Source organism: Manihot esculenta, chromosome 8, assembly GCF_001659605.2.
Source record: "Manihot esculenta cultivar AM560-2 chromosome 8, M.esculenta_v8, whole genome shotgun sequence".
NCBI classification, from domain to species: domain Eukaryota; kingdom Viridiplantae; phylum Streptophyta; class Magnoliopsida; order Malpighiales; family Euphorbiaceae; genus Manihot; species Manihot esculenta.
The window spans coordinates 30,830,154-30,856,339 of NC_035168.2; the positions used below are offsets into that span (position 1 = coordinate 30,830,154).

At 32.7% G+C, this 26,186-nt stretch overlaps 1 protein-coding gene across 4 annotated transcripts; it reads right to left on the reverse strand.

Annotated features, from left to right (window-relative positions):
* Nucleotides 1–13,184: 13,184 nt before the first annotated feature.
* Nucleotides 13,185–18,491, reverse strand: LOC110621661 (mucin-17). 4 transcript variants are annotated; one of them, XM_021765931.2, is made up of 5 exons: nt 17,927–18,491; nt 17,723–17,837; nt 15,590–15,704; nt 14,430–15,347; nt 13,185–13,808 (listed from the first exon to the last, which is right to left on the reverse strand). In XM_021765931.2, the coding sequence occupies exons 1-5, from the start codon at nt 18,048–18,050 to the stop codon at nt 13,548–13,550; spliced, it is 1,533 nt and encodes a 510-aa protein (XP_021621623.1). In that variant the 5' UTR covers nt 18,051–18,491; the 3' UTR covers nt 13,185–13,547. The 4 variants fall into 4 exon arrangements, with proteins under 4 accessions (XP_021621623.1, XP_021621622.1, XP_043815372.1 ...); XM_021765930.2 differs by having other exon boundaries at nt 14,430–15,362; nt 17,927–18,490; XM_043959437.1 differs by lacking the exon at nt 17,927–18,491 and having other exon boundaries at nt 15,590–15,838.
* Between the last annotated feature and the right edge of the window lie 7,695 nt (nt 18,492–26,186).

The following is a 26,186-nucleotide window of genomic DNA, read 5'->3' on the forward strand; positions in this document are numbered from 1 at the left end:
GAAAGAAAAGGAAGTTGACATCAACTGTTTGAGATCATTTTGAAAAAGTCCATCATAATGGGGATGATTGGGCAATTTGTAATCATTGCAAGACAAGCCTCAAAGCTAATAGCAAAAATGGGAGTAAGTCTTACCACAATCATATAGAGAAATGTGCAAAGAAAGGCAATCAAGATATAGTCAAATGTCTAGAGAAGCAAAAGCAGATTTCTATGGATATAAGAAGTGATGGAAAAGTGCATTTTGGAAACTTTACATTTGATCAAGAAAAATCAAGAAGGGAGTTAGTATGTGCCATTATATTACATAAGTATCCACTTTCTATTATTGAGCATGAGGGATTTAGAAAGTTTGTTGTCAGTCTTCAACCACTCTTCAAAATGGTTTCTCGAAATACCATTAAGAAAGATCTTTTGGATATCTACGATCTTGAGTTTAATAAATTATACAAATCTTTGAAGAAAATCAAGAGACGAATAACAATCACTATTGATATGTGAACATCAAATCAAAAGAAAGACTACATGTCTATCACAACACATTATATTGATGACTCATGGGTGCTACAAAATCGAATTTTGCGGTAAATTTCTCATCTCTCTATCTTTGTTATTATGAAGATTTATTTTCAATAAGATTTGATTTGATATTTTATTAATCTTTTCTCATTTTTATTATGTAGATTTGTGTATGTTCCAACACCTCATACTAAGGAGGAGCTTGCCAAATATCTAATGGAGGTTTTTAGCAAGTGAAATATAGAGACCAAAATTTCTACAATCACTGTAGATAATTGCTCTACTAATGATGATATGGTTTTTATTGTTATTGATAAATTGTTTGGTGATCTTTTATATGATGGGTCTATATTGCATATGAGGTATTGTGCATATATTTTAAATCTTGTTGTTAAGGATGGGTTAACTACTATTGAGAGTTCACTTTCAAGGATTAGGGATAGTGTAGTATTTTTAGTAGCTTCTCCTCAATGAGTAGAAAAATTTGAAGAAATGGCTAGACAATTGAAGATTACTTAGTACAAAAAAGTTGAGTTTAGATTGTAAAACAAGATGGAACTCGACATATCTTATGCTTCAAACTGCAACTGAGTACAAAGGTGTTTTTCCTAGATTGAGAATTAGGAAAAAAAAGTTACAAGGATGTGCCTACTGATGATGATTGTGAAATAGAAAAAAGAGTTGCAGAGAAATTAGAAACTTTTTATAGCATCACTGAAATATTTTCTGGGATAAAATATCTAACTTCTAATTATTTTTTCATTTCCATTTGCCAATTGTGAAATTCAATAGTGGAATGGATGAGTTCTGATGATAATGTTATAAAGTCAATGTCTGCTAGAATGCTTGAAAAATTTGAAAACTATTGGAGTGTGGTTCACATTGTTTTGGCTATTGCTGTCATATTGAATCCATGGTATAAGATAAAAGTGGTGAAATACTATTTTTCAATGATTTATGGTAATGATGCGTCAAATGAGATTGAGCAAATTAAAGTTACTTGTTACAACTTACTTAATGATTACCGATCTCGAGCTTCCAAGCCAAAATCTCAAAGTTCATCCTCAGTTCCACCTATTTAAATTTCGAAAAATCAAGGTTCTTTGAAGAAATATCTTAGTAATCTAGTTGCATTTCTTAACTCTTCTTCCACTAATGTTCATGTGAAATCTGAATTAGATCATTATCTTGAAGAGCCTGTTTTGCCATGGATGCAAGAATTTGATATTCTTAATTGGTGGAAGTCAAATGGGATAAAATATCATACATTACAAATGATTGCTAGAGATTTTTTTTGTTATACCCGTGTCTTCAGTTGCATCTGAGTCTGCTTTTAGTACTGGAGGTAAAGTTATTAGTATTCATCGAAGTAGACTTCGTGAAGATACTTTGGAAGCATTGATGTATTCACAAAATTGGTTATGGTCAGAAATTGAAGGTAATTACAACAATAAACTCTTATTTTTATTTTATTTTAATGTAAAGGTAATAAATGTTAATAATTTTTTTCTATATTATTATGTAGCTGATTGTTCAAATGAAAGTATATCTTGTTTATGTGATACTGAGGATAATGTGAATTAAATCATGCATTTCACAATTTTAATATGTAAGTTTGATTTTTATTCTTTTTTTTATTTCATTATTTTTTATGATAATGTGTATTATTTTAGGGAGATTTATAATTTAGTCTCTGCATATTCCATTATTAACAAGTCAGTCCCTGCATTTTCAGAAACCTATTAAAACTTTATTATCTTTTCTCTCGGTCAACAAAATAGTCCTTCCGTCTATTTTTGTCGTTAAAAATATAGTACAAGACCAAATTTTACTCCCCTTCTTTTCCTCCTCCTCCTCCTCCTCCTCCTCCTCCTTCTTCTTCTTTAGTTCTTCTTTTTCTTATTCTTCTTCTTTGATTCTACTTCGATTTTTCTTTTTATTCTTCTTCTTTAAAGAGGAGGAGGGGATTCTTCTTCTTCTTCTTCTTCTTTTTCTTCATCATCATCTTCTTCTTCTTTTTCTCCTTCATCTTCTTTTTCTTCTTCTTCTTTTTTCTTATTTTTCTTCTTCTTCATCATCATCTTCTTCTTCTTCTTCTTTTTTCTTCTTTTTTAAGGAGGAGGAGGAAGAGGAGAGACTATTTCGTTGACGGAAAGAAATGATAAAGACGTTTTAATAGATGTGAGAAAAAATAGGGACTATTTCAATGACGGAAACAAACGATAAGGATGTTTTAATAGATATGAGAAATTATAAGGATATTTTAATAGATTTCTGAAAATGTAGGGAGGGACTATTTCGTTGATGGAAAGAAACGATAAGCACGTTTTAATAGATATGAGAAAAGATAACAACGTTTTAATATATTTCTGAAAATGTAGGGACTGACTTGTTAATAATAGTAATATCCAAGGACTAAATAAGGGATTTTAGTTGAGGGCAAAATTGAATTTTAAATTTTTTCTCTCTCATCCTTTATCTATTTTTAACAGAAAAGAGGACGGAAGGATTATTTTGTTGACGTAAAGAAAAGATAAGGATGTTTTAATAGGTTTCTGAAAATATAGGGATTGACTTGTTAATAATGGCAATACCGAGGGACTAAATAGTAAATCTCCCATTATTTTACAACTGTGATATTCTAATTTTTCTGTATTTGTTTATTTGAAGGTTTTCAATCACAATTTGATATTGGAGATTGAAATGGCCAATTGAATATATTTTATATTCAATCAATGTAGTTTAATGAACTTTTTGAAACTTTTTATTTGTTCAAAATTTTGTGTTGGATAGAGAATTGATTAATGTTTGTATTACGATGAATTTGTAATTTATTTATTTTGTTTTATTGTATTTAAATTTCCTTAATATAATTTTATGCATGCTAATTCAGGTTTGTTATTTGGATTATAATACCTAAATCTTTAAATCTTTTATCATTAAATTGAAGCAAAAAAATCGGGTTCGGTCGGGTTCGGGTATTATACAGGTACTGTTAAACGGATTTAGAGCAGGTATGGGTAGTAAAATTAAAAGATTTAGGATGAGTTTGGAAATTTTACATATAATCGGGTTCGGGTTCGAATATTCTCAATTTTGCGGGTACCCTACCCGTTTACATCCCTAATCACGGATAATATAATGGTGGCTTTTGAGATTATCCATCATATGAAATGCAAAATGCAGGGCAAGAAAGGAGAGATTGCTCTTAAGATTGATATCAAGCCTATGACCGTGTAGATCGGTCTTTTTTACATTTGTTAATTCTCAAGATGGGTTTTTCTTAAAGATTTGTGGATTGGATCATATTGTGTGTTACCACTGTCAAATATATTGTATCCTTCAATGGATTGGAGTTTGGACCTCTTACATCCCATCATAGTCTAAGGCAGGCAGGGAGATCCTCTCTCCCCTTATTTATTCTCTGTACATTCAGCTTTATTTAGCAAAGTAGAACTTAGTAGGGATGTGCATGGTGCAAAAATATGCAGACAAGTCCTGAGTAATTCTTATTTACTATTCGCTAATGATAGCTTTCTTTTTCCAGGATTATATTAAAGAATTCAGGCTGTAAAGGCTATTCTCTAAATTTATGAGGCTGCTTCAGGTCAAGCAGTCAAATTTTAAACATTTGGTGTTTTCTTCAGTTCTAATGTGAAAAATGATGCAAAGGTTGTGGCTTCTAGGGAGCTAGGAATCAATTCTCCTCTCCACCACGGTAGGTATTTTGGCTTCCTTTCTTTAATAGGTCATAATAATAAACAAGTCTTTTTTTATCTAAAAAAAGATTATGGAGGCAGATAAATAGTTGGTATGGTAGATTTCTTTCCAACGCAAGCAAGGAAATTCTATTGAAATCAATAACATAGGCCATTCCATCTTATTACATGAGTATATTTGCTATCCCAGTCACTCTTTATGAAGAGCTTCATCGAATGATGAATTCTTTCTGGTAAAGTTCAAAGGTAACAGGCACAAGTAGATATATTGGTATCCTCGAATAAAATGTGCTTGGAGAAAGAATATGATGGAACAGGTTTTTGAAATCTTTATCATTTTAATATGGCAATGCTTAGTCGGTAGGGTTGGAGAATTTTTGTAATCCTAATGCTTTTCTTAGTAGAATTTTCAAAGCTATATACTTTCCGTATGGGAACTTTTTGTAAGCAGAAGAATGATGTAATCCTAGTTTCATTTGGAAAAACTTATTGTAGGCTCAATCATTACTGATTAAAGAATTAAGATGGAGAGTTGGGAATAGAAAGAGTGAAAATTTGGGATGACCCATGGTTTATCAATGATAGGATTTTTTTTTTCTTGAGACCCCACAGATTGATGGTCTAGAGGATTTTATGATGTCAGGTTTAATTAACTTGGACGAAAGAACTTGGAATTCCAACCTTCTGTCACAGTTGTTCTTCTTAATGATGTGCACCATATACTCCAAATTCCTTTATGTGTACCTAATAGGGATGATAAATTAATTTGACACTTTACTAACTATGGTAAGTATAGTGTTAATTCAGGGTATTTTGCTTCTCATAATGACAATACTCTCGCTAGTCATGCTATTCTAGGTAAGTGGAAGCAGATCTGGAAGCTCCATATATCTCCAAAATTTAAGAATTTTATGTGAAGACTCTTAAGAGGTATCTTAACCAACAAAGTTAATTGAAGGTTTAAATCAATAGACATCAATCTTTGTTGTCTATGTTGTCCAGAATTTGAAACTATTGATAATGTATTCCCGCTTTGCCTGCATGCCAAACAATATCGGCAGATTCTGGGCTTGAATCTTGAATCACCTAAAGCTACTAATTTGGCAACCTTACTGCATTCTATTTGGCAAACATTGTTTAAGAAAATAAAGAGAATATGGGTGTTGTGGCTTGGAGTATCTAGACTAGAAGGAATAAGCTGCTTTCGAAAAATACAACAGCTATTGCGAAAGAAGTTATATCTTTAGGGCTTAAAGTTCTAAAGGAATGGAAGGAGATTCGGGATCAGGAAGGTGCACCACCTGCTCTCAGAAATACTTCATCTAATGCATGGCTTCCTCCACTTTAGGGACAGTTGAAGTGCAATGTGGATGGCAATGTATGTTCTCAGCTTGGGCAATCCACTTTTGTAGCAGTATTGAGAGATGATAGAGGGCACTTTATTGTGGGTTTGATGAGTTATTTTGAAGTGATCTTCCTATCAAGCTTCTAGAAGTCTTAGCTTTAAGAGAAGCCTTAGTATGGATGCATAATTCCTATGTTTCTAATGTACGTTTGGAGACAGATGCCAAAATTATGGTAGATGCTATTCAAGCTAATTCAGATGATTAGTCTAAATTTGATCAAGTAGTTGATGATTATAGACACTTCTTTCATCAAACGACTGAGTGGTCCTTGATCTGGATTTAGAGACAAGCTTTAGTTGTTCACTCATTCAATAAGATAGCTATATTACATGCTAGTTCCATTGTATGGCTGGAGCCACCTTACTCTTTGTGTTCAGTTTTAGAGTTTGATGTATCTCCAAATTTTTTCACTTAACACTTCAGATCCTAAGACTGGGTGTATTGGAGGAGCCTACTCGCTCAAGTTAGTTAGACCTGATTGGTTAAATTTTTTCTAGATTTTTCTATAATAAAATGGTTTTTAAAGAACTTGGAATTCCAACCTTTTGTCAGAGCTTTTTCTCCCTAATGATGTGCACCATATACTCCAAATTCCTTTATGTGTATCTAATAGGATGACAAATTAATTTGACACTTTATTAACTCTGGTAAATATGGTGTTAATTCAGGATATTTTGCTGCTCATAATGACAATACTATCGCTAGTCATGCTATCCCAGGTAAATGGAAGCAGATCTGGAAGCTCCATATGTCTCCAAAAATTCAACAATTTTATGTGAAGACTCTTAAGAGGTATCTTAACCAACAAAGTTAACTGAAGGTTTAAATTAATAGACATCGACCTTTGTTGTCTATATTGTCTAGAATTTGAAACTATTGATCATGTATTCCTACTTTGCACCCGCATGCCAAACAATGTCAATAGATTCTGAGGTTGAATCTTGAATCACCTAAAGCTACCAATTTGGCAACATTATTCTATTTGGCAAACATTGTTTTAAGAAAATAAGGAGAATATGTGTATTGTGGCTTGGAGTATCTGGACTAGAAGGAATAAGCTGCTTTGGGAAAATACGCCCTCTACTGCGAAAGAAGTTATATCTTTAGGGTTTAAAGTTCTAAAGGAATGGAAGGACATTCGGGATCAGGAAGGTGCACCACCTGTTCTCAAAAATACTTCATCTAATGTATGGCTTCCTTCACTTTAAGGACAATTGAAGTGCAATGTGGATGGTAGTGTATGTTCTTGACTTAGGCGATCCACTTTTGCAGCAGTATTGAGAGATGATAGAGGGCACTTTATTATGGGTTTTATGAGCTATTTTGAAGTGATTCTTCCTATCAAGCTTCTAAAAGCCTTAGCTTTAAGAGAAACCTTAGTATGGTTGCACGATTCCCATGTTTGTAATGTATGTTTCGAGAATATATGAAAATTATGGTAGATACTATTCAAGTTAATTCGGATGATTGATCTAAATTTAGTCAAGTAATTGATGATTATAGACACTTCTTTTATCAAATCAAACGACTGATTGGTCCTTGATTTGGATTTGGACACAAGCTAATTTAGTTGTTCACTCATTTAATAAGATAACTATATCACATAATAGTCTCATTGTATAGGAGCCACCGCGCTTTCTGGGTTCAGTTTTGGAGTATGACGTATCTCTAAATTTTTTCACTTAATACTTCAAATCCTAGGACTGGGTGTATTGGAGGAGCCTACTAGCTCAGGTTAGTTGAACCTGATCGGTTAAATTTTTTCTAGGTTTTTTATAATAAAATAATTTTTTAAAATTTTATATGAATTTTTTATTTTAAAAAATAAAGTTTTATTATTCTCACATATATAATTTTAATAAACCCATATAAATATACAGAGAGAAAGTGGAACATTAGTAAAATAAATATTAAATTTTATTGTATTAAAAATAAAAGATTTTTTACTAATTTAAATTAAAGTAATTAAAATAAACTTTAAAAATTGGACTGTTATTGGCAAGAACGAAATTTTTGAGATATTTTCATTATTATACTCCATGTCATGTTAATAACAAATAGTTAAAATAATATTATTAATGTCAAAGCCAGCTGTTATATCAACCGTCTCAATTCTTAACTTTGATTATAGATTATACTTAATATAAAATTTTAAAATTAAGCTAAAATTAATTAAAAAATGACCTATAATAAAAAAAAAATTAAAAGTTTTAGCTTTTTTTATTATTTGACATTTAATTTATTAAATAAATTTTAAAATTAAAATTAAACTCAACTTTAAAATTAAATCATATCAAATAAAATTTTTATCAATTAAACCGTTGAATAACTAATTAATTGACAAGACATGAAAATTTACTAATGATCAGAATTTGTTTTCTCACTCATTCACCTGAATATCTATCAACAAAAAAAAAAATTGATGGGAAGTTTATTATTTACAGTCCCATTAACTAGGATGAAAGCGAGGGTAATATAAATAGGAAAAATTAACCAAAATCTTAAAATTTAAAAATAACTTTAAAAATAAATAAATATTTAAAATTTAGATAATTAGTATTAAAAATTTAAATATTTATGCGATTTGCGATTTTATTTAAATATTTTAATTTTAAAATTTAGTCAAAATTGAAAGATTTTTCATAATTTTTAGGGAAAATTATTTTTTAGTCCCTGAGGTATAGCGTAATTAACAGATTCATCCCTCTATTTTTAGAACTCAACACTTTAATCCCTGAAGTTTAATTCCGTCAAAATTTAAGGTCTCTCGGTCAAAAATTTCTGTTAAGTCAATGATTTTTACCTGGTCAAAGGAAAGAGAATAAATATAATCCAAAAATACCCTTATCAATAATAAAATAAAATAAAAACTATTTAGTCCCTATAGTATGGAAAAACCCGCTACTTAGTCTTTCAATTTTGAAAAATATATTAAAATGTCCTAACATTTTAAAAAGTCTACTAGTTAGTTCCTCTATTAATTTTATCACTAAATATTTTACTATTTAGTCCCTATAGTTTAGAAAAAAAATTAATTAGTCTCTCAAATTATTAAAAAATTTACTAATTAGTCACTTCATATCATGAAAATTTTAGATTTTTTTTATAATACTTAACGACTAAAATTAACGGAAAGACTAACTAGTAAATTTTTTAAAATATCAGAGACATTTTAATGAATTTTTAAAATGGCGAGCAGTGATCGATGACGAACAGCATCACAAAAAATATTTATATTGAGTTTTAACTTTTTATTTTTAATAATTTAAATTTTATATATTTTAATTTTTATTATTTTTGCTGAATTTGAATCTTAAATTTATTAAAATTTTTATTTATTTATGGAGATTGAATTTGAGATTTTCTTCCTTGAATTTTGACGAAATTAAACTTTAGGGGCTAAAATGTTGAATTCAAAAAAATAGAGGGACAAATATGTTAATTATGTAATATCTTAGGGACAAAAATGTATTTTTTTTCTTCAATTCTTTGAGAGAGGGACCTATAAATTTGTAGAAATTAAATTTCAGGGACTAAAGTATTGGGTTCTAGAAAGGGTAATTCGGTCATTTTTCCTATCACTAACGGCATTTTTGATGGAGGGACCTCTAATTTTGACGGAATTAAACTTCAGGGATGAAAGCGTTGAGTTCTAAAAATAGAGGGACGAATATGTTAATTATACTATACCTCAGGGACTAAAAAATAATTTTTCCTAATTTTTATCATAATTTAAAGGAAAATTTATTTTTTAGTTCCTGAGGTTTAACGTAATTAATACTTCTATCCTTCTATTTTGGCGACCCAACACTTAAGTCCCTCACTTTCTCTTCCGTCTAAATTCGTAGTCCTTCCTTCCATTTAAACTGTTTGGTCAAAAAGTCAAAGGTGAGAGGTAATAATTTTTTTCAAAAATACCCTTCTCTCAATGTGAAATAAGTGTTAATTACGTTAAATTTCAGAAATTAAAAAATAATTTTTTCTAATTTTAAATTAGAATTAGGAGATTATACTCTTGATAATGTGGCACTATATATAATATTTTTATTATTAAACTGATCCCATTTGATAAATAAATAAAAGATAATTAACATTAAAAAGTTTAATATTTATTCAAATATTATAATTATAATTTTAACAATTTAATTTAAAATTAAAAGTTCTATACAAATATTATTTTAATTTGAAATCATAATTAAAAAAAGCGTGTTATTAATAATATAGCACTATATCAAAATTTTTTTATTATTAGACGTAGATTTATTTAATAACTGTATAAATTTTGTAATATATAATAATAAATTAAAAAATATTTTTTAATCTCTCTCATTCTTCATTTACTCTCACTTTTGATTTATCTTTCCCTTTTCTTTAACAAAGAAATAACTGAAACCAAATTATATTTATTCTCACTTTACTAAAATAATAATTTTTATATTTAAGAGGTGGAAATAAAGGGAAATTAAGATATCCAGGAAGGTGAGAAATGATAAAAAGATAAATTAAAAATATATTTTAATTAATTAAAAGTAATTTTAATTAATATTTATTTATTGACAAAATTTATTTAAATGTAAAATAAATCTCAAAAAGAGACCCATATATTGTATATACAAAACAACACTTTTTCTAGATGTGATTTTAAATTTTGATAAAATTTATATAAATTTTTTAATTTATATTAATTTATTAAAATTAATAAATTAAATTAATACCATTGCAAAAAAAAAAAAGATGCAGTTGAAAGAGGAATAAGTCAAAATAATAATTAAATAAATTATTATGAAATTCGAACTAACAATAGCTTTTGATATTTAAAAAAAATTAAAAATTGGAAGTGGTGATGATTAAATGATAATTAAACTCAAATGTGTTAGATATGAAGCTTTCAGCGTGTATCCGTCGTCACTCTTTTTTCTAAATGAGGTTTTTGCTTAAATTTAGAAGCATGGGCAACTGTTCCTCACATATTCTCAAATAAATAAATTATAAACTTTTTTTTTTTGAAAATGAAATAAATTATAAACTTTAAATATAAAATTACAAATAAATTATGCATACATTAAATTTATTTTTAATATATAAAATTTATATATGGTATTTTTATAGTAATATAAATTTATTTATAATGAATATTTGTTATATATAATATATTTATTATTATATATAATAAATTTTATTTTTACTATACAATTTAAATTAAAGAACTATATTTATTAATAAAAAAATATTAAAAATTGTATTATAATTTATTATTAACTTTTTATTATCAATTTAATTTTATTAATTATAGTTGTAATAAATTTAAAAAGTTTAAATTTATTATTTAAAATTGAAAATTTAATATTAATATAAATATTTAAATTTCTTTAGGGAGTTGTGTGGCTTGATCACTCAATTTTAAACATCACTAATAAAAGACGACACGTGAAATTATTTTAAACATCTTTAAAATGATTAGGTGGCTTAATATTGTAAACTAATTATATAACATCATTAGTAAAAGATGACGCACGGCATTGTTTTAAACATCTTTTAAAATAATTAGGTGGCTTAGGGTTTGTTTAATTACACAAAAACATTTTTTTTTTCATTTTTTTTTATTTTCTACAGAAAATTGAGAAAAGTGCTCATGAATTCATGTAATATTTGAAAATTATTTTTTACTGAAAAAATTAAAAAAAATATTCAAATTATCATTATTTTAAAAAAAATACTTATTTTTTTATAATATTCTCCACCTTAATTTTTATATTAATTTAAAATAAAGATAAAAATTCATATAGTTTACATTAATTTAAAATAGAAAGAAAATTTTATGCATATTTAAATATAAATTAAAAATTATATTTTATTTATGTAAAGTTATTCATATACGAAGTTTCATATTTTTCACTTTAAAAAATTATATTTTTTTAATTTTTTAATATAATGAAAAAATGTAAAAAAATAATATTTTATTATTTTTTATTTCTTTATAAAATTTAGACAACAGAAAATTTGTTCTTTATTTTTCCATTAGAATAAAAAAATTAAAATAAACACTTTTTTAATTTTATAAAAAATAAGGAAATTTTCTTTTAAAAACATACATGTTTTTCTGTAATTAAACAGACCCTAAACTGATTATTTAGTCTTGGTTTTCATATGCATATGAATTTCACCTTTATATTTATTTAAAATGTTTAGTTTATCTCATTTTTAAATGTTGATCCCAAATCGTATAAAACTTTAAATTCAAACTCAATTTAATTCAAAAATACCAAAATTAAGAAATTAAGTTTATTGGGTTTTTTAGTTAAATTAGGAAATCAAAAAAATTAACTCAGAAATTTAATATTTGATAAATTAAGCATAAATTAAAAAAATTCAATTAATTTTGATTAAAAAAAGTGGGCTAATGTATAGGAGTGAAATAGGACATTTAGCTAATAAACGGTGAAAGCTTATAAAATTAGGCCTCCTCTGCAGATATATTATTCACTTTAGTAATTGATCTTTTGTTAATGAAATAGTTTGCAATAATAAAGGTAATTAATCCATAACGTTGCACTATTTGATTAAATTCTGCTCTGATTTTGCACTGATAATAAAATTATCTCCCAATTAAGGCTCCCTTCCTTCACAAATTCTATGTTGTCCTCAAAATATACTTCCTACAGCTCTCTAAATTTCAGAAGCGTTTTCTTTTTAAAATGTATATATAATGGAGGCAGAGGAAAATCGGAGGCTTGACCCCGTGTTTAATTCTAGTAAATAACTTTCCAAGACTTAAGACTGGAAATGGTCAAATGACCTTGTACCTTCAGGAAAATGGACCTTTGTTCTCTCAATTTTGGTTATGGATTGGTTTTGTGAATGCTGTCAGCAGGATTCTCTCGTTGATTCTACTTTTCAAAATTATTAACTGCCTCCTTCTGTTTCAATCATATTTTAAATATTGTAGGTCTGAAAAAGTTTTAGAAGATTGAGCAAGGTTGAAGAATCTACCCGCTTCGCACCCGAAGTTTTACAAGGAATGCTGGAAGAGACCCCCAAGTTAAAGCAGCAAAATGAGACATCAGCCAAATGTACACAGGGAAGAGAGCCTCTGAAGCAGGTCAAATGTTTCTGGAACCTGACAAGGTAAGAATTTTATTATTTCTCAGTTTTAAGAAGCACCCGACTTTAACAACCTTAATTCCTGAACCTTGAAATCGCCAAGTTCCCCTGTTTTTTATAACGATAAGGTAATTTTTCCATCAGTTTTGTTTTCCTTTTCAAAAATAAATGGCTCATGGCTGGATGGTACAACCATTGGTGAGGAAAAGTTCCCCGTGCTGGGAAACAATGTTCACAGTCCCTCCAACTCCACACGCACTTCGCTCTCCATTGCTCTATCACATTCTCAAACACAGCAAGAACCTCTGCTTCAACTTCTCTGACCAAACCTGCAACAAAATTTTATGGCTTCTGCAGAAAATTTCAGCCTTCCATTTGCTTACCAACCGTTCTTTGCATAGTTTGAATATGTTTGGATCAACTATAGACTTGAACATTCAGAAGGAAAACTCTATTTCATTAATATATTTGACAAATGTATACGCTGAAGGAGCTCTTCAGAAAAGCTTGAAGTAGTACAAAGTTTTCCAATACAGAACAGTTACACATGACGACACATAAAACTGGTCCATCAAACAGATTCTTCCACTAATATGCTGAATGAGTTTGGTAATATGCATGCACCTCCATTCTTTGAAATAGATATTAAGAAAATATAAACTGCCTGCCTGCTATCAGTTCCTTCAGGCATCAAGTGTCTCTTAAATGCCAAGCTGAAAGAGGTTCCAAGCGTAGGTACCAAATGTGGAAGCAATTTTATGTGTGCAGCATCAAATTCAACACTGAAATAATGGCCCCATTTATCACTTACCAAGATGACTTGGAGGAGATGAACTTCCTCGTTCACTTCCATAGTCATTGTCCTCCGTTTCTATTCCATCAACAAACGGGGAGTTATCGTTGACACTTGGCTCAGAGGCATCACTGCTTGAGGCCAGTGGAGAATCCGAAGCACTACTTGTCTTGCTTTTGCTGGACCCTCCTGACCTTACACTGTAAACAGAGGAAGCAGGAATGCTGGTGAGTGGGCGTAGGTTGTTACCTGCAATGCTTCGCCTTATATCCTGCTCAATAGAAAAACTTGAATAGGTATTTGGTATAGCTACATATAAACAAAAATATAACTAAATTATTTAAGCTAAATAAACACTTGAATCCCAAGATAATTTGGAACTAACTTATACACCTAAACTAAATTATACTTAAAATTTGCTAGTTGTGCTTTATAATTTTATAAAATGATAAACATTTATCATTTTATTAAAATTTAGAGTACAACTAATAAACTTTAGATGCAATTTTAGAATACAATAAATAATTTACCATCTCTAACTTTTTTAATAAAAAATGACTAATTTATCTTTAATTGTTATGATTTTTATAATTTGTGTGTTTAGTAAGTCTTAATTTTAGGTAAGGTGTTCAATGAGATAATTCTAAATAGTACAGGAATGAGATAATTCTAAATAGTACAGGAATATAAATATATTTTTAGCCAAATTATTTACCATGCACACAAAGGCTTGAATATGAATTCCCAACAGAAAGTTATAGGTGGACGTACTACCAAAGAAAGAGGGTTCAAATGCAAAGCAATTATGCTTGTTAACTGGTAAACATACCAATTGTCCCAGTCTGTTCATTGTTTAACACAATACTCGGTGCAATGAGGAAAGGGTGCATACCATGTGCCTCAAAGCCATGTCCAGAGATTTCTTTGAAAGCGTTCTACCAAAGCCAGTGCTATCAAGGGAAGATGACTTCCCGCCTGAATTATTATGGGTAGAGTAATCTTGCTTTGGTGGTGCCAGCTTCCTCATATTTACTACTCTTTCAACCATCTGTGTTCCCATGAGCACTGGGTTCACATCATCATCACCATTATGTTGTGCTTTGCTCTTAGTGGGAATGGAGAGCCAGCCACCATTTGAAGCCCTTCCTTTAGCAGGAGAACATGACTGTTGTCTCGGTCTTCCTTTAGAACCAGCCTCAATTGAAAATGATCGAGCACTTGCATCACTAGGCCTACCCCTGGAGGCTGAAGCTGGTCTTTCTGGCAACGATTTTTTTAAATTTGGTGGAGCATCAAGAGAGAAACCTGGCATCTCATTAGGTTTCCAAGGCCTAGGCTTTACAGTAGGAGAACTGCCACGTGATGACACTGGATTTTTCAATGTTGTGGGGACAGACTTTGGTACTGAAGAAGACCGACTACTGGGAGGAGCAGCCACAGTAGCTGCACCTGAAGGAGTCAATATTTGGCGAGTTGGAGTTGCTGGTCTTGATGTTGACTTTAAAGCTGATGGCAAAGGTCTGGCAGTTGGTGTTGAAGAGCGAGCAGAGGTTCTGTTAGGAGTTGAGGATCTCACTGGAGGACCTGCAGGCTTAGTGGAAGGCAAGGTCGCCCGTGAAGTGGGAGTGGATGCTCTTGAAGGTTTAGCAGTTGTAGGTACAGTGAGCCGCCTGGTTGGTGTAGCAGGCCTAGTAGCAGCTGCTGGTCCCCCAGATGAAGAGGGCCTTCTGTTACTGGTATTTGATGAGTTTAGTCCAGAATGCAAAGTTGTACGCTTTGATGCTACCTTAATCTTTGAAGCAGGTTCTTCCTGGATATTTGTCAGCTACATAATAAAGGCCATATGAATATGCATTTAATACAATAATAATACTAGACAATTCTAAATAATGAGATAAGAGAATGCCACAGAGATTGATCTAAAATAATCAAAGAAATAGGGGAAAATCACATTTGCATAGGATAATCATTGCACTGGTGCCTTGCAGAAGTTGTTCACACCAGTTGACCAAGGCTTGAAATCATTTGAAACTAAAATTACAAATTTCTTACCCTTGCCTTCAGAGCAGTGGGACGATCATTTGACATCCCAATCTGATCCATTGCAGCTTTCTTTGATTCCATCTCCAGGGAAGGAAAAAGTGGGGTCTCAGGTGGTGTAAGAAGCCTGAATGCAGATCTCTTATTAATACGCTGCCAAAAGACACTCTTTACTAGACCAGATTACTATAATTACTACCAATTTGGCATACAGCAATCCAGAAAGTGTGTCAAATGCACTTCCTTGTGTGAATGTATAATCTGTGGGAGCATTAATTAAACTCAGAGACCAATGACATCATAAATGACAAGTGCATAGATTCCCAAAGCTTACATCTATCAAGAAATTTGCAAACATATATTCCAAAACAAGTTCCACACTAGTAATGGGCAATAAAATCTGCAATTACTTTTTAATTGATGCTGTTCACAAAACCTCTTATTGATTGAGCAAAGAGAATGCTATCTCATGCTTCAGCTATTTCTATCTGAGCTTGTTCCTCACTTTTATTGTCTTCTCTTTTGTCCTCTAGTTTCTTTTGATTTTGAACAAATATAAACAATGTTTATAAATTGATTTCCATATGAGCAGATGTTCTTTTTTTTCCCTCATCTCTTTATAGTGTCAGATTGTTCTAGCTAGATATAGCAAAACACAGCCAGGATCATTTGAAAAAACTTCTTAATAAATAATGCTGGTAATAAATGCAATTCTTCTCCCTATTCAGTAAAGCCTGATTTGGATCACAACAAGAATGCAAAGCAAGGAAAAAAAATATTCAAGCGTGTGAATTCTAACAGAGCAGTTCAATGTCTTAAGAATATAAAATCATGGCAATTTTGAAAGACATTTTCACGCAAAGAAAAATGTAATAATCAGTCGAGGGCCTGAGAGAAAAGAAAGAAAGTAGCTATGCATGAAAATTGAAATTCCTGGTCATTGCAAAGCTTGTGTGAGAAAAAATAAAAACAATAATAATAAGGAAGATTTATACTTTACAAAAAAAGTTCCAGTAATGTACACAATCAACATCGACAAATTACCAACATTAACTGAACAGCTTAAATACATAGGATAATTAATATGAGTAGTACAATAGTTTTCAACATAACAACAATATTACAATTGTACAAGTCTACAACTTAAGGAAGACTTTTATTTCGATGTCCATAGATTAAACTATCACTCATTTATTTAACTAAGATGGTAAGCATCCAGGACATTATCACTTCATTTATGTGCAGACAAAACTTACCCTTTTATGGTTCATTGAACCTCACTGTTCTTTGTTTTAGTTAGTCAAACAACAGCAAAGTAGACTCATACTCAAAATTTCAGACAATATTTCACCAAAATTCATGACATCTTAGTTCATGAATCTTTATGCTTGCTTTCAAATCAGGGATAACATATTTAATCTTCCTTCACCTTCACCTTTAAACGGAGGGAAGATATTTCTATTCGAGTCTCTCCATCTACCTATTCTAATTATTTATAAATTATTCACCCTATGCCATGCTCAAAAAAAGGAGAGGGCTATTTTCTGTTATGTAACCCACCAGTTGTGCTCGGTCCATTGCACCTCCATTGAATTAAAGAAAAGTATATATTACTCCACCAGAAATTCAGCAAGTTAAGAACTAACAAATTTTATGTATGGTTACTCAAATGCTATTAGCACTTAGAAGATGACAGCTACAGGACCATAATAAATTTTCTTTAGCATGAAGAAGCAAACTAGTTTTACTTAGTGGCATATCCAGTAATTGTTTCTTCCAAACGATAACCACCGAAACGGGTAAACTTTGAAGCAATTAAGTCAACATTCCCAATGCTAACAAACACTAGCTAGCAACTTACACAAATGTTGAGTAATTTATCGGTTAATTCAACTATACCTCTTAAATTAGCGAATATTGCATTTTTAAAAAAGTGAGGCTTTATAGTAAGTTTGTTTAATTTCAGTAATCAAACAGAACATTAAATTTAAAATTGAGGATCTATTTAACTAGGACGTACAAAAAATCAATGAGATTGTACTTCTTCAGGAAGAATGGCCGGGGAGAGTATTATATATAAAAATCAATAAATTAATCAAGAAGACAGAAGCCAAAGATAACCATTATTATAATTTATAGCATTACCAATCATAATCAGATTTATCGTTCTCTGAATCCAAAAATTTATCAGCCGCAGTCTTTCGAGGCGGCACACAGGAAATTACTTTAGATATTGGTTCACCGCCAGGATTATTGGTTCCTGCACGAGATAACACCGAAAAAATAAGTAAGTAAAACGTGATCTCTATTAATAGCAAATTCAGACTAAAAAGGGCAACGTTCCAGAACCTAAACAGGTATTAAGCTCATCGGAGGAGTTGTTTAGAAGAAGATTATTTCTCTCCTTCTCCTTCTCCCGTCTCCGCATCTCAAGAAAAAGAGCGAGCTCTTCATCTTTCTCTTTCATCACCATCTCGAATCTTCTTATACTGTTGCCTGATCAAATTTATAGTTCATACGTATTTTGCAGGCTCCTCTTGCTCTAGAGCTGATCACCGATCACCAAATATCAGCAACAGAGCTGATTTCTCACTCTTCATCAAAACGCAATAATTTCGCAGATAAAGAGCTATGGATCTGAAACTTAAAGAAGAAGGAGAAGGCGATGACGACGAATGTGTCACTGTTAGCTATGCTAAGAAACGAAGAACAATCCGTGACAGATACAGCTATGGAGGAAACGAGAAGCAGACGAGAAGAGAAAGGGAAATGGAAGATTATGATATTGAAAGTCAGAGAGAGAGAGAGAGAGGGAAGAAAGCTAAAAGCAGGTGAATTTGAGAGAGAAGCCGTTTTGTCGTCCTCCTGATTCCTTTGACGAAAGGCGCTCTCTTCCTTGTTAGCATACGATTTTTTTTTTTCTTACAAAAAAAAGAGAGAGAGAGAGAGAGAGAAAGCAACGTAATGGAGGATTTTTCAAACGACTACGTAAACGTCCATGAAAAAGATGATATTTACTAGCATGCCATGGGGTCTATTTTGTAAATAAATATTGAAAGGGGCGCATTTAGAAGGAAACAGTATTTGGGGGGAAAACATTCATTTCATGCCCTTGAGCACGTGCAGGGGAGCTGGAGCCTTGACTAAGTAGAAGATAGTAATAGCTACAAAACGCCGGGGGGGAGTAGGTAATTATTCAGTGTGAGAGGATTCAAAAATGAGGGATAAAAAAGATAGTGAAATTTGAATGTGGGCTGTTGGATTTCTCGAGATATGTCAGCCTTCATCTGACGGTTATTATTGTGAGTTGGAAAATCAAGACCAGAGTTTGAATCGCCTGAGACTTGGGCCTCGTGAATCGTGTGGTTTAAATTCGGTGTCTGCTTCTTCTTTTGTGGACCCTATTTCTGCTTTTGGCTCATTTGCAGTTTTTAGTCAGTGCAATGATAGTGGCATAAGCTTATTGGTTAATAATTACCTTTGATTGCCTTAGTTTGTTGTGAAAAACGAAAATGTATATGTATTTAATTGTTTTATTTATTTATTTAATTATTGGCATAAACGGCTTAATTATGATGGGACATAACATTTTCGATTTCTGTTTTCTAGGATCGATTTCCCTCTAAGGAGTGAGCTAAAACTTTAAAATGTTAAGAGCATAATAAGATATTATTAGATAAAGAATTTTTTTTTCTCTTTCTAGACTAAAAATATATTCGTTACTCCTTCTGTTTATGATTTTTATTTTTTTAATTATTTTAAAATTATTATTATTTTTTTAAACTATAATAATATATAAATCAGTTATTTTAAAACTATTTAATTTTATTTTATTTATAAAAAATTTCTCAAAATATCTCTTAATATTTAATAAAGTTTAATATATTTAATATGGATATAATTAAAAAGATAATAAAAAATTATATTTTAATATGTGTAAAAAATAAAAGTGAACAAAAGTTATGAGACGAAAAAGGTATTATTATTGGTGTTCGTCTTCTAAGAAACTTCTTTTTCTATTTCGATTATAAGTTTCTTTTCTATAATTTAGATGAGTGTAAATAAATTTTGTGTTTTGATTGATTGCAATAATACTTTATTGGAGGGAGTTTTAAAGTTGTATCAGTTTTTGTGTAGTTTGTTTTATTTGATCACAATTTAAGGTTTTTAAATTAAAGTTTTTCTTTAGTAAATTCTAACATAATAACAGAATAAAAGATTGATAGTTCGTGCAATGATAACTTGTGAGGTTAGAATGGGTTGTTAAGAATGTTACTTCTCTTCCTCTCGCTAATATTTTTCTATATAAGGCGGGCTTTCTTTATTCAATATAAGTAGTTTTCATCTAGAAGTTTTTAGACTAGTAGATTTATTTAATTTTTCTCCTCCATACTTTAGTATATTTATTATAGTTGTTTGGTTGTAATTGTAAGAAATGTTTTCTGTCTTTGTTTAGCTTGTGCAAATATAAGTCATTCAAAAGATAGAAGCCGTATATTTAAATAAAAAATAAGTTCTACTCTCTATTCTGATCAAATTTCAATAGAGTCTCTAAGGTCTATAGTTGAAGTGATTGTCTTTTTTATTTTAGGCTCTAGAGGACCTAGACGTAGGCATGGGTGAAGTTAGGTAATGGAAAAGGGGGCAATTGTCTCTCCTTTTTTATTTTAAAAATTTTTCTTCATTTTTTTTAGGTTCTATAATTTAATATTAATATTTTTCCTCATTAAAAAAAATAAAAACAACTTATATTTTTTCTTAAAAAAATTAAAAATAAAAAAGTAAATAGAATGATGTATAATCAAATAGAAATTGTGAGTATTAATTAATTTTGTTGAGTTATTTATACATAAAAGAAGAGAATTTTAGAGTATATATGGTTGTTATTATCATGTTATACTAAGACACTAAGACTAAAATAATATAAAATAAACAGCCCATTATCTGAGCTCATTCAGACCCAACTTCCTATACATAGAGTTTTGACTCCAAGCCACACCATTTAATTTAATCTTTTGTACACCGTTTTATCCTTCATGGAAATTAATAAATTTATCTGCCGGAAAAAACTTAGAGCTTCTAAATAGGTCTACAAGATCAAATATAAGTTGTATGGGACAATTGATAGATATAAGGTAAGACTTGTAGCTAAAGGCAAGGCTTGCAGCTAAAGATATTAACATGAATCTCCTATAATTGGCCAACACCAAGTAGACATTAACAATTGGCCTATTTACATAAACATACTAACGAAGACTTGTATATGAGAATCCCTGAGGATATGATAAAACATCACAAGGCCAAGTGTGCAAGTTACTCAAAAGCATCTATGAGCTTAAATAAGCAAGATGATAGTGGAATAAAGAACTTATGAAAAAACTGAAAATATATGAGTTTCAATCGTCACAAATTAATTACTGTCTTTTTACTACGGGAGACAACAAAGTTTTATAGTCTTGCTTGTATACGTTGATAATGTTCTATGGGCAAGTGTGCAATTTACTCAAAATCATCTATGGGCTTAAACAAGCAAGACGATAATAGAACAAAGAACTCATGGAAAAACTCAAAATATGTAGATTTCAACGGTCACAGATTGATCAGTGTCTTTTTCCTGTGGGAGATAATGAAAGTTTAGCCTTGTTTGTATATGTTGATGATGTTCTTATTACAGGTAAATAAGAGCAGCTAATTCAAGCAATTAAACATTATTTGGACAAAGAATTTACCATTAAAGACTTTTTCCTGTGGGAGATAATGAAAGTTTAGCCTTGCTTGTATATGTTGATGATGTTCTTATTACAGGTAAATAAGAGCAGCAATTAAACATTACTTGGACAAAGAATTTACCATTAAAGACCTTGGGCACGTACGCTATTCTTTGGGACTGAAAGTCATAAAATCACCAATTGGAATGCTCTTAAGTAAAAAGAAAAAATACATATAAGATATTATATATGATGCAAGACTTGCTAATGCCAAACCATCAAATTTTCCTTTTCCTAAAGTATTAAAACTCAACAATAAAATAGGAGACTTATTATCTAATCTAGATCACTATAGAAGATTAGTGGGTCGATTACTTTTTTTAGGACTCACTAGACCAGACCTTACCTACTTCCTCCAACAGCTGAATGCAAGCTCCAAGAAAGATACATCTTAATGTTGCATTGCATGTTCTACGATATTTGAAATGGTGCTCTTGTAAAGGTCTCTTCTTTCTTGCTTCTAATAATATCTAAATATATGCTTATTGCGATGCAGACTAGGCCGCATGTCTCATTTCCAGAAAATCTCTCACGGGATTTTTTCATATTTCTTGACAAGTCCTTAATCTTCTGGAAGTAAAAAAAATAAATAAATAAATAAAACAAAAGACTGTGAGTAGATCCTCCACCAGAGCTGAATATCACAGCATAGCTTCTACGACATATGTGTAACGACCCGGAAACCGGACCGCTACCGGCGCTAGGATCCAGATCGGCTTAAGGCCGCCAGGACTCGTAGCAAGCCAAACATACCTCCTATCACCTGGTCAAATCCCATACATGATCAAAACTTTAACATAAAAACTTAAAGATCTGATGTATATCCCGAGCCTGACCTGTATGCGACATAACTGAAAACATAAAGAACCCCCTACTAGAGCCCTCATCAAAACTCTAGCTGGGTCAACATAATATACATCAAGCTGGAGTCACATCCAATGAACCAAAACCTAACCTGTGCATGCATCCAAACCAAAAACATAAAACCTCCAATAGAGTCCTCATCAAACTCTAGCGTGGTAAACAACACATGCCACAAGTTTAGTTCAAACACAACTCAACATCTGACATAACATACATCATGTACTAAAAAAGGACTAACCAAGTCTTAGGGTCAAGCACAAATACTAATCCATAACATAACTCTACTTTACATTACATTACATTATCTTACAATTCATTATCTCAGTTTACATTACATCATGTCCACTCTAAAATGCTAAGCTATTACATAAGCCTGACATTTACCCTTGACGTCTTCCTGGACTACCTCTGACCTGCAAACCTAGGGTTAGGGGAGAGGGGTGAGCTAAAAAGCCCAGTGAGTAGAAACAATAAAAACAGTTCATTAATTACATGCTTTTATTAAATGCGTCACAGCACAAACAATTCACATCACGGATTGGACATGACCTCCAAAGCTCCCTCTATCGGTGCCCGGCCCCCAAAAGAGCTCACACAGGACTTTCATTACATAACATGGTGCCCAGCCCCCGAAGGAGCTCACACAAGACTTTCTACATGGTGCCCGGCCCTCAAAGGAGCTCCACAGGACTTCTCTTATCATGACAGATCGTGGGCCATTGGGGTCGCCTTGGTCCATCCACATCAACAGTAAATAATGCAATGTGTCATATTCGTTTGCAATCAACCTATTACATATAAACATGATGCATGAACATGCTTTAGGCATTTGATTTCGTAAAATAAAAGATTAAGTTTAGTTCTACTCACCTCTGGCAGACGCTGGACTGACTCTGCAACAGCTAACACTGATGGCCTTCTCGGTCCCTCGGGTCCGATCCTACACAGGTGGACTTGAATGAGATGCCAAACACACTCTAAACAACTCATAAACAACTCCCCAAAAACTCCCTAAAACATCACCAAAGCATGCATAGAAAACGCCCATAAAAGGGCTGGACAGAGCACTTTCGGCGGCACCTTCGGCGGTCGAAAGTCTCTTCCAGAGCCGAAAGCCATGCAGCTTCGGGGGCACTTTCGGTGGCCGAAAGTCCTTCCAGAGCCGAAAGTCTGGCACCTTCGGCGGCAGGTTCGGCGGCCGAAGCCTCTCACAGATCCGAAATTCCTGGCCTTCGGGGGCACGTTAGGCGGCCAAAGCTGCCTTCCATGCAGGGTTCGGCGGCCGAACTTGGTCCCCTCTAAACAGCAGGTCCGAATCTGTCACAAGCAAAACCAACCTCCAAACCACCCAAAACCTCACATGCTCTCACCCAAACATGCAAATACACTCCCACATGCATATAGGGGCATAAACTAACTTAAAACCCCAACACAAACATCACATTAACATACATTGGGCATAAAACCCACATAAACCCTAACATGCATATCTACCCATACTCAACCATCAAAACTTCTTTAAACTTACTTAAAACTTCATTAAAACACAAAGGAAGCAAAGATCTACACTTACCTCTTGAAGATCGAGGGTTGGTGCGATCCCTAACTTGGAGATGTGGAGGAAACAAGCTCCTTGGGTCTCCAAGTTCCAAAACTTCGATCTAAGCTTTAAAACTCTTCAAAACAACCATGAAACTCATAAAAACATGAAGGAGTTGAAGAAAAAGCATGAAAACGACCAAAGGAGGACATGAATACACCTGAGCTCGAGAATAGGGAGAAAACTCGCCCATTTTCGGTCTGAGGGCCTTTTATAGGTGGCCGGTCAACGACCTTCGGCGGCCTAAGTTGCTCCCGCAACTCCACCACCTTCGACAGCCACTTCGGAAGCCTAACCTGCCTCCTAAACCAACCCATGTTCGGCAGCCGAACTTGGGGTTCGGCGGCCGAACCTGATCTCTGCCCTCAAGACTTTCGGAAGCCTAAAGCACTCCCGAAACAGCACTATGTTCAGCGGCCGAACTTGAGGTTCGGCGGCCGAACCTGGGTTCCTCCTCCTTGGCCTTTTCTTTTCGAAACTCAATTTCTTTTCCATTTAAAACCATAAAATCATGTGAAAACATTTTAAAAAAATATATTTTACCCCTCTAGAAGACTCTGACATCTTCAAAATTCCAGATTCCAACGGAGATTCCGCCGGAAGGTAGGGATTCCGATGACGGAATCTAGCCGGGTATTACAATATGAGTTATAGTGGATTATCTATTTGCTCAAGGAATTTCTTATCAAACATTCTCTTCACATTCCTCTTCACTACGACAATAAAGTGGCTCAATACATCGCTGCTAATCCAGTTTTTCATGAACAGATGAAACATTTTGAAATCGATTGCCACATTATGCGCAATCTGGTCTCATTAGGCCTTCTTCAAACTAAACATGTCCTTTCAAAACAACAAATAACGGATTTGTTTACTAAACCCCTCGAAAGATTAGAGTTTTACTTCCTATTGTCCAAAATAGGTCTCCAGAAGCTTTAGTTGTAACGCCCCGAAAATCGGACCGCTACCAGCGCTAGGATCCGGGTCGACTTAAGGCCGCCGGGACCCGTAGCAAGCCTGACATAAGACCTGAAAACCTGTATAATCCCATACATGATCAACAACATACATAAAAATTAAAACTTTTCTTTTCATAAACATCCACCAAACTCAACCTGTGCATACTCTGATCATATACATAACATAGTCCCTCTGTGGGACCTCATCAAGCCTTAAAGGCAAAACAACCTGTGTTGAGCTGGTTTACATAAACATCATAACATAAGATCATGTACATACAAAAGGGATTAACAATGTACTATGGTCAAGCACAACTCTATCCTCAATAACCTCATTACATAACATACTGAATAATTTTACATTTCATCATAATACAATTGTCATGTCCACAATCTAACTATTACATGCATATGACTTCCTTTTTCTCTTCTTGCCTTCTCTATCTATCCCGTGCCTGCAAACCTGGGGGTTAGGGGAGAGGGGTGAGCTAGATGCCCAGTGAGTAGAACTATAAAAAGAATATTTAAAACATGCCATCATGAAATGGATCACTGCACAAATATTTCACATCATGGACGGACTGACCCAAAAATCCCTCAGCTCCATGCCCGGCCCTATTATGGGCACCACAGGACTTCGTATTGCCCGGCCCTATTATGGGCACCACAGGACTTCGTAGATCGGAGTTATTGCCCGGCCCTATTATGGGCACCACAGGACTTCGTACAAAGGGCTAGTGAGTCGTGCAATGTCCATCCCCCATCAACATCAAATAATAATGCGATGCAACATAATTCGTGATTCTAATGCAACCAACCTATAATATAATCATGATGCATGAAGCATGATAAAAGCATTTCATTTCTTAATTTAAAAGGTTAAGTTTAGTTCCACTCACCTCTGGCTGACTCTGACAACTCTGTAGCAGCTGGCTCACAGCTGGGGTCCTTGGTTCCTCGGGTCCGAACCTACACAGGTGGACTCCAATGAGGGACCAAACATATATAAACTTGACTCTAATATATCCCCCAAAAACCCCCTAAAACATCATGAAAACATCACAGAAAATATGCATGAAATGGCTGAACATGGCACTTTCGGCGGCACCTTCGGCGGCCGAAAGTCCTGGACAGAGACGAAACTCAGCTAGGTTCGGCGGCACCTTCGGCGGCCGAAAGTGCCAGACAGAGACGAAAGTCTCACTTCGGGGGCAACTTCGGCAGCCGAAAGGCCTGCCTCCCCAGCCATGTTCGGCGGCCGAAAGTACCTTCGGCTGCCGAACCTGGTTTCTGCCAAAGGGCAGAAACTTGGCTCCCTTTGCACATTTCGTCTCCAAACCTTCCAAACATGCATATTTTTCAACCAAAGCATGCATACAAGTTCCTAGGGGCCTCAAACATGCATATACCCCATCTAC

Bases quoted from the DNA above. Each gene is read 5' to 3' on its own strand.
- LOC110621661 (XM_021765930.2), bottom strand. From the start codon at position 18,050: ATGGTGATGAAAGAGAAAGATGAAGAGCTCGCTCTTTTTCTTGAGATG. The intron at 15,363-15,589 runs GTAAGAAATTTG...TTTATTATGTAG, and splicing joins CCACTGCTCTGAAGGCAAGG to CTGACAAATATCCAGGAAGA. The intron at 13,809-14,429 runs GTATGCACCCTT...TCTATTGAGCAG, and splicing joins ACATGGCTTTGAGGCACATG to GATATAAGGCGAAGCATTGC.